We start from the raw sequence: 20,985 nt of genomic DNA, 5'->3' as shown, positions 1-20,985 counted from the left end.
TACTGTAGGTATGATTGAATAAAATAAAATAAAGATGTTCTAAAACTCTACAAAAAATATTTTTGTAATAGATTCTCGAACTGACTGTGAAATGTGTGGCTTTGAACTGATATTTTACTGTATTACAAAATGTATTAGACAATAGACAAAGAAGCAACTGTATATCATAATGAAGAAGAATCTTTAAATTGTAGCAATGCTAGTGAACTCATTTGATCTGGCATTGCACTTCCCTTACACATTTGAAATTGCGTTATCATCTCTTCATGGGTTCAGCAGCTCTTTGACTGAAATTCTCTATTTCTAGGGCAAACTCGTTATATTTTCTGTCTCCAATTTATAGAGAGTCAGAGTTGAAATATAGAAAACAACTTTATTAACAATGAAGAACTAGAACAGCAAGCAAGATATTTTTTTCTCTTTCATTTTGCACTGATAGTAAAAGTGAAGGAAAGTCCATGTAAATATAGGATAGGGAACATCTGTCTCACTTCTGCTATGTGAGATGGTGTTAGAAAGAGAGAGCAGTAAGCCTTCATTACTCGACAGTTATGTGTGCAACTATACTATATGTTAATATTAGCATACAAATGCATGTTTTTGTGCATGGGTTTGTAGATTTTGCAGCATATACAAATAGATGATATTTGTAAAACAAATGTGTGAAGATAGTTAAAAATGCAGATATTTTCAATAGTTTTTTCTTTTTTTCATAGAGAATCATTTTAGATCTGTGCATTTTGCTGCAAGCATAAAACCTTTGCCCAGCTCTCTCCAGAACACAAAATTACAAAATTAAACATATTGATTGCTATAAATTTCACAAGAGAATTCCTTGTATTCTGATTGCAAAGATAAAAAAAAAATCCTGCAACTGCATAGACATGATTATCTAATTAAATTACATATTACATTTTATTTCACTTTCACGCAGGTTTTTAAATTATGGTTCGTGCTGATTCCTAACTATATTTTGATGATGGTACATATTTCTTGTTGATGAACAAAATGAGTGTATAACACATACTGATTATATTAAAATTGGAAATCCATAAACAATTTAGCATTGTACATGAGGTTTTATTCACTATCCAAAATAGAATGTGAAATCAATTTTCATTTAGATTATATTAAACGTTAGGTCTGTATGACAATGTACTGTAAGAAAACAAATCTCCTATTTACATCACTCTAGTGAAGCCCACATCTATTCAGAAATGAAACTAAATTCCACTTGTTGACTCCAATACCTGTCTTATGAAAGACAAATATATATCAGGAGAAGAGATCTAAAAAGCTTGTGTTTGTGATAGATTGTATTCTAGTTCACCTTGGATTTGAAAGGTTCCATGTAAATACTAGTAAGGTCAGGCAAACCAAGTTTGTTTGAAATGATGTAAGTAATTGTCTCATTATTATCAATTGCATTGATTAATGGTTATAAACTTGTATTATGTTTCTATGATACAAGTTTGATCTGAAAAATGATGGCATGAAGAAATATTTTAAAATGTTTTAATGCACTGGTTACTAGGCGATATCCTAGTGCTACTGCCGACAGACAGACAGACTGCTACTGAACTATTTTGAACTGCTGTGGGCAGAGATAGTTTGTTTGTTCTTGCAAGTATGTTGTCTTTTTTTATTCATTACAATGCCCGATGCTATGGATCATACCTTGTTTGGGAAATGGAGGGGTGCCTTTTGATTATTGATTTGTAATTATTGATGTGTAATAACATCACTATGTGTTTGTACCCTGTATTTTCTGTCCTAAAACATTTCAATAAAAAATGATTGTCAAAAAATAAAAATGCTTTAACCCCTTAAGGACCAAACTTCTGAAATAAAAGGGAATCATGACATGTCACACATGTCATGTGTCCTTAAGGGGTTAAAGTAAGTTTTAACCTCTAAAGTCATCTTCATTCAGAAAGTATTTTGGAACACAGCTTTGAGCAAACTATAAGTAATATCCCAGTTGACATATAAGTCCCAGAATAGTGAGAATCACAAGATAAGAGGATGTTCTAAATTGCCAGCATTCACAATAAGCTATTGCAATATTTTATTGTGAAATTTGGAGAGTAGTTCACGTTTGGACTGTAATAGGTCTTGTTTTTAATCAGTATTTTATATATTAACATCCCAATCAACAACCTCAACTGCCCTGATGCCTCCCGTCTGCTCTCTATAACCTCCTCCTTTGGCCTCACTCTTGACCCCATCTTCACAAATCTCTGCACCACCTCTTACCTCTCCACTTTTTCATTACCTAACATTTGACATCAGCATACCCCGTACCCAAATTTCACCACCCTCAACTCTCCAAAATCGCAGAAACCTCAACTGCCCTGATCTCCAGCATTTTTCCACCAAACTCCAAACTCTCCTTAACCCATCTTAAATCTAATTTGCCCTAACTCTGCAACCTCACTCTACAACTCAACTCTCTCCTCTCAACTTGACATCATGGCACCTCCTAAAATTAAATGCAGCAAGCACCCCCTGGTACACCAAGCTGACCTGTGACTTCCACAAATGTTCCAGAACTGCTGAACACTGCTGGAGAAAGTCTAATTTTGCATCTGACTTCCTCAACTATAAATGTATGCTGCACTCCTACAGCCTGGCTCTTTCCTCTGCAAAAGTAAATTACTTTAACACCCTCATAAGTACACTGTCCCATCAACCCAAACACCTATTTCACACTTGTGATGCTCTTCTTCGTCCTTTTACTCCCCCTCCTTCTACCACATTGTCCACCAGAAAATTTGCATCTCACTTCACTGGGATCTTGTCAGGATCGGGACTGGGATCCAACACGCAGAGTACAGACAGTAGAAAGGTACGTATACCGGACCTTAGAATGGCCGGACTAACGTACGGAGATAGAGAGAATGGTCAAAGACAAGCCGAGGTCGAGGGAACGAGAAGACAGGTAAGCGAGGAACAAGCCGAGTCAAAGGGTAACAGAGATAAGCAGAGTAATACAAACAAGCCGGGACGGAACCAAAAGGATAACTGGAATACAAGAGCGCTGAGTGACTAGACAGGCTAGAACCACGACAGGGCAATGAGCCAATGGAAGAAGCACTGTTAAATACCCTGGCTCAGGAGAGTAGACACGCCTCCGACGAGTCCTGATTAGTTTCCAGACAATTGAGTGACAGGTCGGTCCGGGTTGGCGTCATGACGTCGACTGCTGGGCGTCGTGTTACAAAAGGAAGTGGATCCCTCGCGGCCGGCGTGTAAATGACCGGGTGGACCGCGAGGGACGGAGGAAACAGCCCTTCTGGACGGATAAACTTCTAAGTCTCTACCTCTCTCAGAGGTAGAGACTTCAGGTACCCTGACAGTACCCCCCCTCTCAGATACGCCCACCGGGCGGAAGGAACCGGGACGAGATGGGAAGCGGGAGTGAAACGCCCTGCGGAGGCGAGGAGCATGAACATCCTCTTGAGGTACCCAACTCCTCTCTTCAGGACCATATCCTTTCCAGTCGACCAGATATTGTACTCTCCCCCGGGAGATTCGAGAATCGATGATAGAGTTGACCTCAAACTCCTCCTGACCCTCCACCTGAACGGAGCGAGGAGAAGATACCGTGGAGGAAAATCTGTTGCAGACTAGCGGTTTAAGCAATGAAACATGAAAGGAGTTAGGGATGCGTAAGGCAGATGGGAGAGCTAGATGATACGCAACTGGGTTAATCCGAGTCAGAACCCTGTAATGTCCAATATAACGAGGAGCGAACTTCATGGAAGGTACTTTTAAACAAATGTTTCTAGTACTCAACCATACTCTATCGCCTGGAACAAAAACCGGAGCCGACCTTCTACGTTTATCAGCGTGTTTCTTAACCAGCATAGAATTGTGCAGAAGAATTTGTCGAGTCTGATCCCACAACTTCCTCAAATTGGCAACATGAACATCAACCGAAGGTACCCCTTGGGAAGGAGAAACCGAGGGAAGAATGGATGGATGAAAGCCATAATTCATGAAGAAGGGGCTTGAATGAGTAGAATCACAAACGAGATTGTTGTGCGCGAACTCCGCCCAAGGAATCAAACCGACCCAATCGTCCTGGTGTTCGGAAACAAAACAACGTAAATATTGTTCAATCTTTTGGTTGGTGCGTTCAGCAGCTCCGTTAGACTGAGGATGATAGGCGGAAGAGAAATTCAATTTGATACCCAGTTGAGAGCAGAAGGATCTCCAAAAACGAGAAACAAATTGGGAACCTCTGTCAGATACAATTTGGGAGGGTATCCCATGTAAACGAAAAATCTCCCTTGCAAATATCTCTGCCAACTCGGGAGAAGACGGAAGTTTAGGCAGAGGAACGAAGTGAGCCATCTTGGTGAATCTGTCAACCACGGTGAGGATAACAGTCTGTTTTTTAGATATAGGTAAATCGACAATAAAGTCCATAGCCAAACAGGACCATGGCTTTTCTGGAACCTCTAAGGGATGCAGAAATCCACATGGAAACGTATGAGGTTGCTTGGTCTTAGTACAAACCTCACATGCACCGATGAAATCTTTAATATCCCTACGTAAAGCAGGCCACCAGAAGTCTTTAGAGATCAAAGCGCACGTCTTGCGAATGCCAGGATGTCCAGCCACCTTGCTGTTGTGGAAACATTGTAACAGTTCCAGTTGAAGAGCAGGAGGAACGAAATGTCGACCCCCGGGAGTCTGTTTAGGGGCTAGATGTTGCAGCTTTAAGATCTCGGCAAGTAACGGAGAGTGAATCCTGAGATTCGTGTTAGCGATAATATTGCATTTCGGAACTATAGAGGAAAGAACAGGTTCAGATATAGTAGAAGGTTCATATTGGCGAGACAAAGCATCTGCTTTAGAGTTCTTAGAACCAGGTCTATAAGTAAGCACATAATTGAAGTGGGTCAGGAATAAGGACCAACGAGCTTGTCTGGCGGACAGTCGCTTAGCCTCCCCAATATAGGACAAGTTCTTGTGATCCGTTAAAATGGTAACAGGATGTAAGGTCCCCTCCAATAAATGTCTCCACTCCTTTAAAGCCATAATGACCGCTAATAATTCCCTGTCACCGATGTCATATCTGCTCTCAGGCCCAGACAGTTTCTTGGAAAAAAAACCACAAGGGTGTAGTGGTTTGTCCACCCCTAACCTTTGTGACAGAATAGCACCTACGCCTGTCTCAGAGGCATCGACCTCGAGTAGGAACGGCAGAGTCGTATCAGGATGGACTAAAATTGGAGCAGAAGCAAAAAGTTCCTTGAGAGTCTTGAAAGCAACGAGAGCTTCAGTAGACCAAGTCTTAGTGTCAGCCCCCTGTCTGGTCATATTGGTAATAGGCGCAATAATAGAGGAGTATCCCTTAATGAAGCGCCTATAATAATTGGAGAAACCAATAAACCTTTGAATAGCCTTGAGTCCCTTAGGCAATGGCCAATCTAAAATAGACTGGAGTTTGTCGGGATCCATCTTAAAGCCTTCCCCAGAAATCACGTAACCAAGAAAGTCTATCTGAGACTGGTCAAAACTACATTTCTCCAATTTGCAGTATAACCCATGTTGAAGAAGTTTGTGTAATACCTTTCTGACTTGTCTGTGGTGGGTCTCAATCTCTCTAGAGTGTATAAGTATGTCGTCCAGGTACACAATAACACAATCATGTTGAAATTCCCTAAGAACTTCATTAATCAAATCCTGAAATACTGCCGGTGCGTTACAAAGACCAAAAGGCATGACCGTGTATTCATAATGCCCATAACGGGTATTGAACGCTGTCATCCACTCGTGTCCTTGCTGGATTCTCACCAAGTTATATGCCCCTCTGAGATCCAACTTGGTGAAAATTTTAGAGCCCTTTAGGTGATCAAACAGCTCGGTAATCAAGGGGATCGGATAGGCATTTCTGATGGTTATTTTATTCAAACCTCGGTAATCAATGCAAGGTCTTAGGGAACCATCCTTCTTTTTAACAAAAAAAAAAACAGCCCCGGTAGGAGAAGAAGATCTCCTAATGAATCCTTTGTCTAGATTCTCCAGAATATATTCCTCTAGAACTGAATTCTCTTTGGTGGATAGAGGATATACATTGCCCCTCGGAGGCATGGTACCAGGTAGTAGATTCATTTTACAATCAAAAGTCCTGTGTGGAGGTAGAGTATCAGCATTCTTTTTGTCGAATACTGCTTTTAAATCCAGGTACAGAGGCGGTATCTGTATATCTGTAGACTGGGTAGAACTACCTGGTGTGTTAATTACACCCAATGGAGAAACCCTCCGTAAACACCTCTCCTGGCAACCCTGGCCCCATGAGAGTATCTCCCCTAACTCCCAATCAATAATAGGGTTATGTCTCTTTAACCATGGGTAACCCAGGACTATGGGAACAGAAGGGGACGAAATAAGCATAAGCGATAAGTTTTCCTCGTGTAAGATACCAACAGTTAAATTAACGGGTATGGTTTCACGAAAGATAACAGGCTCAAGTAAAGGTCTACCATCTATGGCCTCAACGGCCAAGGGTGTATCCCTTAACTGGGATGGGATAGTGTGTTTAGTAGCAAAGGCCTGGTCGATAAAATTCTCAGCAGCTCTGGAATCTATCAAAGCCATGGTCTTTAGTACTCCCTTCTCCCAAGTTAAAGAAACTGGTAGCAGAAGCCTGTGATCTTTATAATTATGAGTAGAGGACAAAATAGAAACACCCAAGGCCTGTCCTCTAGAGAAACTTAGGTGCGGGCGTTTCCCGAGCGATTAGGGCAATTCAGGCGTAAGTGACCTCTGACTCCACAATACATACACAATCCCTCCCTTCTCCTGTACTGTCTCTCCTCTTCTGAGAGGCGAGTATTGCCTATCTGCATAGGTTCAGGAAACAGCGAGGTAGTGGAATCAGGGCTTTGAAATGCGGGAGCTAATTTAAAGGAAGGTCTAAAGTTCCTCTCTCGAGTGTTCTGTCTCTCTCTTAAACGCTCATCAATACGAGAAATGAACGAAATTAAATCCTCCAAATTTTCAGGAAGCTCTCTAGTAGCAACCTCGTCAAGGATTACATCTGATAGCCCGTTCAAAAATACATCTATATAAGCCTGCTCATTCCACTTAACTTCTGCCGCCAAAGACCTGAACTCTAGTGCATAATCCACAAGTGTTCAGTTCTCTTGTCTCAGGCGCAAAAGTAATCTAGCTGCATTGACCTTTCTACCAGGAGGGTCAAAAGTTCTTCTAAAGGCAGCTACAAAGGCATTATAATTATATACTAACGGGTTATCATTCTCCCATAATGGGTTGGCCCATCTCAGAGCTCTCTCAATGAGTAAGGTGATAATAAACCCAACCTTCGCCCTATCTGTAGGATAAGAGTGAGGTTGTAATTCAAAGTGGATACTGATCTGGTTTAAAAAACCACGACACTTCTCAGGTGAACCACCATAACGTACTGGTGGGGTAATACGGGAAGAGGCACCTACAGTGGCTACCTCTAGGCCTGAACTCACAGGGGAAATAGAAGTAGTACGCGTCTCCTCTGGTGGGTTATTAGCACGAGATAATAAGGCCTGTAGTGCTAGGGCCATCTGATCCATTCTGTGTTCCATAGCTTCAAACCTAGGATCGGAAGGACCAAGCTGACTGTTTGTACTTGCAGGATCCATTGGCCCTGTCGTAATGTCAGGATCGGGACAGGGATCCAACACGCAGAGTACAGACAGTAGAAAGGTACGTATACCGGACCTTAGAATGGCCGGACTAACGTACGGAGATAGAGAGAATGGTCAAAGACAAGCCGAGGTCGAGGGAACGAGAAGACAGGTAAGCGAGGAACAAGCCGAGTCAAAGGGTAACAGAGATAAGCAGAGTAATACAAACAAGCCGGGACGGAACCAAAAGGATAACTGGAATACAAGAGCGCTGAGTGACTAGACAGGCTAGAACCACGACAGGGCAATGAGCCAATGGAAGAAGCACTGTTAAATACCCTGGCTCAGGAGAGTAGACACGCCTCCGACGAGTCCTGATTAGTTTCCAGACAATTGAGTGACAGGTCGGTCCGGGTTGGCGTCATGACGTCGACTGCTGGGCGTCGTGTTACAAAAGGAAGTGGATCCCTCGCGGCCGGCGTGTAAATGACCGGGTGGACCGCGAGGGACGGAGGAAACAGCCCTTCTGGACGGATAAACTTCTAAGTCTCTACCTCTCTCAGAGGTAGAGACTTCAGGTACCCTGACAGATCTCTACAATCAGAGAAGACATCGCTAATTTCTCTCCTTCCCCTACCAATACATCACCCAACCCCACTCCCTCCATCATTCTACACTCATTCACACTGACTACAGGAGAAGAGGTTTCTGCTCTGCTCCGGTCCTTCCGCCCCACCTCCTGTTCCCTCGATCCTGTTCTCTCGTATCTCAACCGCACTTTGTCTCCATCTCTTGCTCTTCTATCACTAACATTTTCAATCTCTCCCTTTCCTCTGGCATATTTCCCTCACCCTTCAAACATGCAACTGTAACCCTGATTCTGAAAAATGCCAACCTTGACCCCAACACCCCATCGAACTACTACCATATCTCGCTACTGCCATTTGCCTCCAAGATCCTCGAGAGAGTTGTGTACGCCAGATTGACTGATATTCTCAAATCCAACTCTCTTCTTGACCCCCTTCAGTCTGGATTCCGCGCTGGTAATTCTGTCGAAACAGCTGTGACCAAAGTATCCACCGATTTAATTGCTGCTAAATCTCGCAGCCATTACTCTATCCTAATTCTCCTTGATCTTTCTGCTGCCTTTGACACTGTTGATCATCAACAGCTTCTTCACATTCTTCATAATTTTGGTCTACGGGATACTGCTCTCTCCTGGTGCTTCTCCTACCTGTTCCAGTGTTCTTTCAGTGTTTCTGACCCTGACTCTGCCCCTTCCCCCCAACCACTCTCTGTCGGCGTCCCCCAAGGTTCTGTCCTTGATCCCCTACTGTTCTCTATCTATACCTCCTCCCTTGGTAAACTCATCAGCTCCTTTAGCTTCCGTTATCATTTCTATGCGGATGACACGCAACTCTACCTGTCCTCTCCTGAACTCTCTCCGCCCATCTTGACTTGTGTCTCTGACTGCCTCTCTGCGATTTCCAACTGGATGGCTGCTCACTTCCTTAAACTCACCCGCTCTGTCAGTCCCTTCATTGGCTTCCAGTTAGATATAGGGCTCAATTTAAAATTCTGGTGCTTGCTTACAAGTCCCTACATAATGCTGCTCCAACCTACCTATCCTCCTTAATACACAAGTATGCTCCGTCGAGGCCCCTACACTCTGCCAAAGACCTATGTCTATCCTCTGTCCATACTCCCACCTCTGATGCTCGCCTCCAAGACTTCTCCAGGGCTGCACCTCTTCTGTGGAACTCCCTTCCCTTCTCCATAAGACTTTCACCCAGTCTCCACTCCTTCAAAAAATCATTGAAAAAATTCTTCTTCAAGAAAACATATCAATTAAACTGTTAGCAGGTTTTTGTGCCCTACCCCCCATGACTCCTTTCCTGCAACTGTCAAAAATGACCTACTAAGCCCTCCGGCATCACTGCTGATCACTGCACACTGCTCCCTCGCCACCTGCAGCCATTTTGTTTTGTTTTTATACATTTTGGCGGAACCCAATTGTGTTCTGTTGGAACCCCAGGGTTTCACATAACACCAATTAGGAAACGCTGATTTAGCCAATCATTGTTAACAGGAGTAGTCCCAGAAGATTGGAAGTTAGGGAATATTGTACCCATTCACAAGAAAAGTAGTAGGGAGGAGTCTGACAACTATAGGCTAGTAAGCCTTACTTCTATTGTGTAGAAAGTGATGGAAACCGTGTTAAAGGATAGGATTGTTGAATATCTAAAATCACATGAATTTCAAGATCAGAGACAACATGGGTTTACTAAAGGGAGATCATGCCAAACTAATCTTTTTTTTTTTTTTGACTGGGTAACTAAAGTAATAGATCAGGTTGGTGCATTACTTACCAAGATTTCAGTAAGGCTTTTTTAACATTGTTGCACATAAAAGGCTTATCAATAAGATGCGATCTTTAAGTTTGGATTCCAATATTGTTGAATAGGTGAGGCAGTGGCTGAGCGACAGGTAACAGAGGGTTGTAGTCAATGGATTATACATTCGAAGCAAGGTCTAGTTACCAGTGGGGTACCTCGGGGATCTGTACTTGGACCTATTCTCTTTAATATTTTTATTAGTGATATTGCCGAAGGTGTTGATGGTAAGGGGTTTCTTTTTTCTGATGATACTAAGATTGGCAACAGGGTTGATGTTCCAGGAAGCATAAGTCAAATGACAAATATTATAGATAAACTAGAAAATGTTTAGAGCTGTGGCAACTGTTATTTCATGTGGATAAGTGCAAGATAATGCATCTTGGATGCAGAGTACAGAATATTTGATACACTACTAACTTCAAAGGAAAGATGAGTGCCCTAAAACAATTAAAATATAATCTTTAATAGTATAGTTAAAAAACAGTATGTAGGTACCCACGAATAAATTATATGCGATGATTCCTGTCAGTATTGCCGAACGTCCTGTCACTTAGACAGAACGCCGGCAAAACAGCCGAATTGCGTTCTAACAGTTTCTCCATTCGTGTTAGAACGCAATTCGGGACTTTGTTCATATCGGAATTTAATTTGAATGAATGAAACTCCGATCATATTCATTGCCGTCACTTAGTAGATAACTCCTTAATTCCCACGGTATTAGGGAGCTATCTACTAAAAGGCTGAAATACCTAAATTGGTCTTTCAGCCACATTTACTAATACTAAGTATAGATGACTTAGTATTAGTAAATTCAGCCCCTACTCAATATACCGCGGGTAGGGGCATGTCTAGTAAGCAGCCTGTGGCTGCTCACTGCAAAAAACAAAACAAAAACCTATTGCCCCCCACCCCTGTGCGACGGGTGGGGGCCATAAAGATAATGAGGCGGGGACCTACTGTCCTTCCCCCCTGCCCCCTGCGCGGTGGGTGGGGGCCATAAATTACAATGGGGGAACCTACTGTTCTCCTCCCGGCCCCCACCCTTGAGCAGTGGGTGGGGGCCATAAAGATAATGAGGGGGGACCTACTGTCCACCCCCCCCAGCCCCCACCCCTGGCGGCGGGTGGGGGCCATAAAGATAATGATGGGGGAGACCTACTGTCCTCCCCCATGGCCCCCACCCCTGGGTGGCGGGTGGGGGCCATAAAGATAGTGAGGGGGGACCTACTGTCCTCCCCTCAACTGGCCCCCAACCCTGGGTGGCGGGTGGGGACCATAAACCTAATGAGTGACAGCCGGGGGGTGGAGGACAGTAGGTCCCCCCTCATTATCTTTATGGCCCCCACCCACCGCTCAAGGGTGGGGGCCGGGGGGAGGACAGTAGGTCCCCCCATTGTAATTTATGGCCCCTCATTATCTTTTATGGCCCCTCATTATCTTTATGGCCTCCACCCCTCGCACAGGGGTGGGGGCAATAGTTTTTTTTTTTTTTGCAGTTAGCAGCCACAGGCTGCTCACTGCTTACTAGACATGCCCCTACTCGCGGTATAGCGAGTAGGGGCTGAATTTACTAATACTAAGTAATCTTTACTTAGTATTGGTAAATGTGGCTGTAAGACCAATTTAGGTCTTTCAGCCTTTTAGTAGATAGCTCCCTAATACCGTGGGAGTTAGGGAGTTATCTACTAAGCGACGGCAATGAATAGGATCGCTGTTTCATTCATTCGAATTAATTCTGATACGAACAAAGTCCCGAATTGCATTCGAACATGAATGGAGAAACATAGAAACATAGAATGTGACGGCAGATAAGAACCATTCGGCCCATCTAGTCTGCCCAATTTTCTAAATACTTTCATTAGTCCCTGGCCTTATCTTATAGTTAGGATAGCCTTATGCCTATCCCACACATGCTTAACCTCCTTTACTGTGTTAACCTCTACCACTTCAGCTGGAAGGCTATTCCATGCATCAACTACTCTCTCAGTTAAGTAATACTTCCTGATATTATTTTTAAACCTTTGACCCTCTAATTTAAGACTATGTCCTCTTGTTGTGGTAGTGTTTCTTCTTTTAAATATAGTCTCCTCCTTTACTGTGTTGATTCCCTTTATGTATTTAAATGTTTCTATCATATCTCCCTGTCTCGTTTTTCCTCCAAGCTATACATGTTAAGATCCTTTAACCTTTCCTTATAGGTTTTATCCTGCAATCCATGAACCAATTTAGTAGCCCTTCTCTGAACTCTCTCTAAAGTATCAATATCCTTCTGAAGATATGGTCTCCAGTACTGCGTACAATACTCCAAGTGAGGTCTCATCAGTGTTCTGTACAATGGCATGAGCACTTTCCTCTTTCTACTGCTAATACCTCTCCCTATACAACCAAGCATTCTGCTAGCATTTCCTGCTGCTCTATTACATTGTCTGCCTACCTTTAAGTCATCAGAAATAATCACCCTTAAATCCTTTTCCTCAGATGTTGAGGTTAGGACTCTATTAAATATTCTGTATTCTGCCCTTGGGTTTTTATGTCCAAGATGCATTATCTTGCACTTATCCACATTAAATGTCAGTTGCCACAACTCTGACTGTTAGAACGCAATTCGGCAGTTTTGCCGGCGTTCTGTTTAAGTGACTGGACGTTCGGCAAAACTGACAGGAAGCATCGCGTGAACATGGAGGAAAGGTAAGGATTGTGGGAAAATTGCTGTGACCACCGGAAATGTAGCACACTTTGCTCCTCCGCTGGTCACCGCTGATCACGGCGTAGGAAACCTCCATAAGAGAAATAGTCCCTACTTTTTCTTACGTTTTAATGAAAACTAGAGCAGATAGGAAGAAATGAAGAACAGATCCTGACAGAGGGAGATAAGAGGAATCGATTGGGGAAAGGTAAGTTCGGCATGATAGTGCCGCTTTAAGCCTCAAAATTGATGAAAAACATCTCAACCTAATAATTATAAGTGAGGAGGTCCTGTTCAGACATTTTCAGTGTCCTCCATTTGATACTATATGTAAAAAAGCAATTTTTGCAATGATATTATACAGGCATATATATATATATATATATATATATATATATATATATATATATATATATATATATACATATAGTATGGATTAATGCCTTAATTTTAGTTGCATACAAAACTATACAACAGTGGTCAGTATAACATCTTTTGTGCTAAGTTGTGATAAAATTATCACTACACAATGTATATAAATTTGTGCAGAAAAAGGTATATCTGCACAGTCAATTGTACACATATAAATTGCTTCCTAATGATAGAGGAGACACTGAAAAGTTGCTTTTTCTAGAGTTCAAAGTGACTCTTGCAAATATTTTGTAGCAAGGATTTATCTATTTACTAGCCGAAGTATGGGGCTGTGACATCATCCCCAGCACCTTCAATATTGGCACACCATTGCATGCCGTTATATATGAGGCTTTTTTCGTTTTTGTGCAGTTACATATATATTCTGTCTGCACTACCTGTATACATTTCAGTATCTCCTCTATCATTAGGAAGCACTTTATATGTGTACAATTGACTGTGCAGATATACATTTTTCTGCACAAATTTATATACATCGTGTAGTGATTATTTTAGCACAAAAGATGTTATACTGACCAATGGTGTATAGCTTTTCATGCAACTAAAATTAAGGCATTAATCCATACTCTATATATGTATAATATCATTGCAAAAATTGCTTTTTTCCATATAGTATCAAGTGGAGGACACTGAGAACTTCTGAACAGGACCTCCTCACTTATAATTATTAGGTTGAGAAGTTTTTCATCAACTTTGAGGCTTAACTATCTAGCAGACCTATTTTCAGATATAGATCTAGTGGAAGTTGCTACAGTCTCCCTACATTGACACTTGTTACCAATAGCTTTACACTGTTGCCAGATTTATAGGTATCAGTTCGTTACACTAGTACTTTTACCTATTCGGTTAATCCACATATTAGGCTTTTTCCTTTTTTTGTGTATATAGTGTTCACATTTATTTCATAGCCTTGTATATATTATTATTGGAATATAATTTATTCATGGGTACCTACTTACTGTTTTTTAACTATACTATTAAAGGTTATATTTTAATTATTTTAGGGCACTCATCTTTCCTTTTTTCCTTCTACTACCTTTGTAGTTTTCTAAGGGTTAACCCCAATACGAGTGTATTCCCCACGCTTACAGTCCTTTACTTTTGTTCTTTCACTACTGACTTCAACATCTGAGGAAAGGGATTTAGGAGAAATTATTTTAGCTGACTTAAAGGTAGGCAGACAATGTAATAGCACAGCAGGTTGCTGCTAGCAGAATGCTTGGTTGTATAGGGAGAAGTATTAGCAGTAGAAAGAGAGAAGTGCTCATGCCATTGAACAGAACACAAGTGAGACCTTACTAGGAGTATTGTACGCAGTACTGGAGACTGTATCTTCAGAAGGATATTGACACTTTGGAAAGAGTTCAGAGAAGGGCTACTAAACTGGTTAATTGATTACAGGTTAACATTTACCAGGAAAGGTTAAAGGATCTTAACATGTATAGCTTGGAGGAAAGACGAGATAGGGGGGATATCACAGAAACATTTAAATACATTAAGGGAATCAACACAGTAAAGGAGGAGAAGATATTTAAAAGAATAAAAACTACGACATCAAGAGGGCATAGTCTTAAATTAAAGGGACAATGGTTAAAAATAATTTCAGGAAGTATTACTTTACAGAGGGTTATGGATGCATGGAATTTCCTTTCTGCTGAAGTGGTAGAGGTTAACACAGTTAGGGAGTTTAAGCATGCATTGTATAGGCATAAGGCTATCCTATACTTAAGATAATGCCAGGGACTAATGAACGTATTTAGACAATTGGGCAGACTGGATGGGTCAAATAGTTCTGATCTGCCATCACATTTTATGTTTCCTATCGCCTCTATTTGTCAGTCTCCACTTCTCTCCCCACCATGTGTGTCAGTCCTCCCTCCTTTCCCCTCCATGTGTGTCAGTCCCCCCTCCTCTCCCCTCCATGTGTCCCAGTTTCCCCCTCCCATCCTCTGCCTGACAAACTTGTAGTGTCCTGATCCACGGGTAGAGGATATTTAGTTTTCTCTACCTGGACTGATAGGAAGTCTGGGTAGAGGAAATTTTATATAGTGTCATAGTAGTTAACTAATGCAATTTGAGTAGGAGGGAAGGTGAAATTATAATAATTTAAATGCTAAAGTGCTTTATTTGTGATGAGTGTGTCCTCTTTTTCATTTTACAAGTGCACATTTACTGAAAATTGGCACTTTTATAAATTAATCTTGTCACACCACCCTGTCTGACAATCATACAACTGGTCCTGGTGCTTCCTGATTGTTAAGCTCATGATAGTTTAACTCAAAAGGCAGGTAATTGCCTAGAGCATGGGTAGGCAATCTTTAACATCACAGATATGATGGACTAAATCTTCTCTGAAACTTTGCCAGCATCAAGGATTTAAACCCATTATAGGAGATGTAGTCCAAAACTTCTGGAGTGCCAAAAATTGGCTTCTTCTGGCCTAGAGCACCTGACTTGCAAGGCAATATATTGGAAAATATTTGCTTAGATTACCATCCACCAAATACACATTTCTGTTAATTCACATGAGCTCCAGAAATGGTCCAGAATAATCCCTGAAGAACATTGAGACTGGGTTTAGTATTCACTACTCAGAAATTTATTGGGAAGAAAAAAGAGAATATCTGGTATATAGTATACTACTATATGTCATGACAAGGGTACATAATTCATTGTTGCACTATAGAATATTGCTCTTTAATGTGAGTTATATTGCGCATGCATGAATTGGCTACCTGGTAGAGGTGGTAATGTCAATTGCAGCAGGAGAGGGGTTAAATTTGATTGTATAGCAATGTGATAGATGTCAGAAGGTTTACAACATGAATTCCTGTTTTGAAGCTGTGAATCCATAGCTCCTATGCAAGGTGTGAAGTGTTACACGCGTTGCTTCTAAGTCTAGCTTCAATATAAACTAACTAGCTAATATTCCATATACCCCTATTCCCTTATGGATTGTGGATTCTTTTGATATGTTAAATGACGGCTGGCAGTCAAGTGATTATTACCTTCCAGTGCCGTATCCAAAAGAATCATTAATAATGACCCACAGATGAATAATACTGTCTTATTTTGTGCATATACAGAATGAGAACCCCTACAAAAAGAATATAAATATGGCTAGAGCAGCTTAAGCTGTATGGAAGGAATTGTGCAATCTGTTATGTCATAAGTAGGAAGTGTTGATTCAAAGTTAAAGGATATCACACTCTCACAATGAAAACCAGGTGCATCAAAGGCCGGGATAGCAAAAACCAATTTAGTAGATATTAGTAGAAAGTAGGTCCAAGCACCCAAGTTTTTTTTTTTTTTTTTAAAGGCAGATTTATTGAAAACTGAATGTACAACATTTCAACCTACACAGAGGCCTTTGCGAAGCTATGACAAAGGCCTCTGTGTAAGCAAAATTGTTGCACATATGTATGGAATAAAGAAATTGCCCACATTCATAGCTGCAGTGATTAACTGGCAAGCACAACATAAAATAAAATTAAAAGTTTCTCTTTGGATTGATGTTTGTTTAAAAACCATAAGGGGGTTTGCTCAGTGCTCCTATAGGTATGTCTTCCCTCCATATATACCACCTCTAGGCTGGCTTGGAAACCTGAGTTGAATACAGGAGGTAATCATGTAATGATGGGCAAATGTTTAGTGTGCTTACTAGGGGTCAAGATCTAATCTTGTGTAAATCACCATATTTCCTTGCTGGAAAACTCTGAACCCAGGTTGGTCATTATTGTCAGTGCTCATGAACAGAAAGCTTCCCCATATATTTAGACAAATTGCTAAGTACTCATTTATGTCACATATAATACTTATATTATTTTTATATGTGTGATAGTCACAGTGCTCATTCTTATTACAGAAACTGTGTGGTACATCATTCTAATTATTACATTTTTTCTTACCTTGAACTGGACAAATCAATCTGTTTTACACACTATATACACTTATGTGCACTTGATGCCTGGTTCATGATTATTATTACAAAACCAATTCTGTACCTGATATGATTGATAATAAGTGTTGTAGTAGGAATGAAAAAGTCATCGACTCTGTCAAATTGCTTTCCAACTGGCTGCGTGTGGATGGTATGATGAGAAACACTTCCACTTGCCTGGGTTATGACCTGTACAAGTAAAACATGGAAAAGTTGGTTTTTGTCCAGACTTTAGTTTAAAAACACACTCCCACAGAACAATTGACATTTGACATCCTACTGATCAAGGCCACACTGAGGCAACATTTTTAAACTGTTCATAACTAAAAACTTTAAATTACATTTAAATCTATAATTTCCTGACTTATTTACTGTGGTCAGTCAGTATATTATGCAACTCTTATGCAATACATTTTGATGATGATTATTATTATTATTATTATTATTATTATTATTATTATTATTATTATCATTGCTATAGTGCTAACATATTCTGAATGTGGGGATATATAGGAAAACAGAGATAAAGTAATTAAAACAAGTGTAAACAAGAGATTAGCTTATCCTTCTTGCAATCTAAAAGAAGTGAGGTATAAGAACACAAGAGAAACACTAATGTGACAAACAAGATCATCAGGTAACCCTCTAGGAAAGCAGTAGAGTTGTAAGACAAGAAAGTGGCTGTTGGTGATACAATCAAGAAAGGCAGAAGAGAGATAAAGATATGAGAGGTAGAAAGGTATATTTGGGTGTTATCAAAATATAAGTGATACCGGAACCCAAAAGTTATATAGAAAGAGTTAATATACAGAAACTTAAATTTTCCATGAAAGATTTAAAAGAATATGTTTTGATTTGCAAAAAGCTACTTAAACGTGCTGCTATAATGCATACAAGTAGGCTGCCATATAGACCACATAACCACACTGAGATAGAGAATTTTGACAGATGTAAAAATTACATTTTGCAGATCTCTCTCTTTTCCCATGTCTGACTGTTTGCAGTAACAACCACATTGTTTCTTTAGAATCCCATATAAGTCACAGAGGCACAGAGTTTAACATACATTGAAAATGCAACAATGAGATACAGGAATTAGAAACAGTTAAGATTCAAAAGGATGTCCTGAGTTTAAAAACACCCAGTGTTTACCTGCTTTTTTGCTTTTTTTGTGTGCAAGTTATAGGGCTATAAGTACAAGTAGGACATTGCTGTTTCAAAATATATATTTTTAAAATGTATCAATAGTGACATTGTAATACTGTTATCTGTCATAAATCTCTGAATCACACCCCACATGTGTGACAAAACCCCTATTTTTGCTTTCCCCAGTGTCATTCTCCTAATCAGTTCGGATCAAGGCTCTTTTGACTTGTGACGTGTTTGTGACTAAGGCCTTTTTGAAACTTTTGCCATACACATTCTACCACAATTTCATCATTTCTATTTAACTGCATCCATTCATAATGTATAGCATTTAAAGGAGTAATATGACTTTCTTTTTTACCCTATACAAATATATATATATTACACAATATAAAAAAATTAAAAATTAAAATAACAAAAAATAAAAACTTTTATTCTCAGTTTTACATTTAATAATTTCTACACAACAAGTGCAACTAAAGAAAACTAACTCAAAAATACTTATATTATTTTTAGAAGGTATAAAACAATTATTGCAAGGAATTTAGTACATTTTTAAAGCTAAAACTTTGCAATATTTGACATGCTGAGGTTATAATTCGAATAGTAGTCACATAATCCAAAACCTATGCACAAAATGTTATATCTGTAGAAAGTAAATCCCCCAAGCTATTTAATTAAGCATTGTAACACTTTTCATTTATCATGAACCTTTGTCAAGATATAGAATTGTTGTGGTTTCTCACATGTGTTATATTTTGGGGAAATTCACAGATCAGACGTAAGCACCACATATGTGTGTTCTCAAATACAATGATACTCCACATGTTCACCTTTTCCCCTAATCCTACCCCTAATCTTGCCCCTAATCCAACCCTTAATCCAACCTTTAATTCGACCCATAATGCAAATCAGAATCCTACCCATACTCCTACCCATAATCCAACCAGCATTCTTACTCATTATCCTTCTGATAATCCTACCACAAATCCTACCCATATTCCAACACATGATCCTGCCCCTAATCTATTCCTGAATTCCACCCCCAAATCCCATTTCAGAAGGATTGCTGCTGCTGACATTAGTACTGACATCAGAAGAGGGATTTCTCAGCTAACACGGTATACAAGCTTCTGTGAGCACTCTGTTCTGCAGAACTGCAGCATTAAAGGGATATCTCCCTCTCTAAAAAGGACAGAGCCAAGTTTCAGTTAATGTCAGTAAATTGAGTATTAGTCATTGATAGCAATTGATTTTGAGATATTGTATGCTGGATATAAATTATAGAGAGCACTGTGAAAAGAGGAGTAGTGGGAGAGTTATGTGGAATGAATATAACATTGGCTAAGCATGTGGTTAGAGAATGTGGAATACGAGGAGTGACCAGAGTTTCGGGGAAAATCAACAGCTGATACTAGCAGAAGGATGGATAGTAACTGGAAGTAAGAGTATGATATAAATGTACAAGGATAATTATAGTGTTTGCAGGATGGTGAGAAAGGATGGAGAAAGGGTATGTATAAAATTTGCATCACGGACTGTGAGAGAGAGAGTTTGTGATAAGATCACATTAGCTAAGGGTAATGAAGGCATGCACATAGTGAGGTGAGAAAATAGAAAAGAGCAAATAAACAACAACTTGGGCATGCAAGATTAAATATATATGAGCATGGGAGAAGAAAAAATAAGTTAGCCCATTAATAACATATAAATAAATTACCAAAAAGTTAAGGTAAACTGTATGTAGATTTACACTAGTAATCAAATACCAAACAAAAACACAATAGGTGAACATTGAATAGCTTGTCCAATTAGGCAGAGTGATGCTTTAAGGGAGTTACATAACAATAAAACAGAGACATAAAGATATAAAAAGTGATTGCTGTTGTTTGGGTCACAGACTCTGCACAAGACTTAGGCTGATAAAGTCAGCATTTAAAGAAAGTCTTCTTATTTAACCATTTTAATACAAATTATGTCTAAATATCTTGTGATGGATACACATTATTTAATATGTATTTGTGGGGCTGGAAGTAATCGCAAATTGTTAAATCAGATGCACTGATGGACCTAATGACTCTATAGTGCTCCTTTAATTTCTGCCAGATTTGCATTACTCATATTTACTAAAGGTAAACCAGACTGAAATTTGGTTGTGCCACTTCTCATTCAGTAGAACCTGGTGTCTGGTTTAGAAACAATACTTGTCCTATATGATACCTATGCAAAGCATAGGATTTACATATTTGCCTACCAACCAAATTCATACCAGATCCAGAATCTATTCACTTGCTTTTTCTAGGGGAATGCATCAGAATCAGTTTTTTTCCTAATTGCAGCGTGTGCAAAAAGTATTCAGATAGTTAAAAACTCTCAATTGTGCAAGGGTTGATTTAAAAAAAAAAAAAGTATATAGAAGTCATTATAAATCTAATATAACTTTCGGAAGGACTACTGTAAATTTCTTCCTTAACTCTAATTTTACATTCCATAAATGGAGTAATTGATATTAAAATATGAACAACTATGACAAAATTTCTTCAAGGCTTTGTCTAGAATGGTGAATTTACTTTTTAGAGTGGTTGGCATGAGTTGGTCAGTTACCACATTAACTCATTCTTACATTGCTGACTATTTTCTTGCTGAAAGTGGACAGTGCTGTCCATTTGGGTGCTAACAGCCAAAATCCAGATTTACAAATATTGTGATCAATGTTAGCATTTTGACATTTAAATGCCCTTTGATGGT

The 20,985-nt window shown here is 39.8% G+C and overlaps 1 protein-coding gene across 4 annotated transcripts in view; it reads right to left on the bottom strand.

The window, feature by feature from the left end:
• The window catches only part of FSTL5 (follistatin like 5), a 1,067,859-nt gene that overhangs the window by 360,696 nt on the left and 686,178 nt on the right, over window positions 1-20,985 (bottom strand). For all 4 annotated transcript variants that reach the window (XR_010091251.1, XM_063458208.1, XM_063458210.1 and 1 more), the window contains one exon: window positions 17,156-17,280. Coding sequence is in view for 3 of the 4 variants with exons in the window: in XM_063458208.1 (XP_063314278.1) it covers window positions 17,156-17,280 (125 nt within the window). In the remaining variant the exon portion in view is untranslated. The remainder of the gene's footprint in view (window positions 1-17,155; window positions 17,281-20,985) is intronic.

Source organism: Pelobates fuscus, chromosome 6 (assembly GCF_036172605.1).
Source record: "Pelobates fuscus isolate aPelFus1 chromosome 6, aPelFus1.pri, whole genome shotgun sequence".
NCBI lineage: Eukaryota > Metazoa > Chordata > Amphibia > Anura > Pelobatidae > Pelobates > Pelobates fuscus.
The sequence above is the reverse complement of the archived record's forward strand: the minus strand, read 5'-3'. Positions and strand labels throughout refer to the sequence as shown.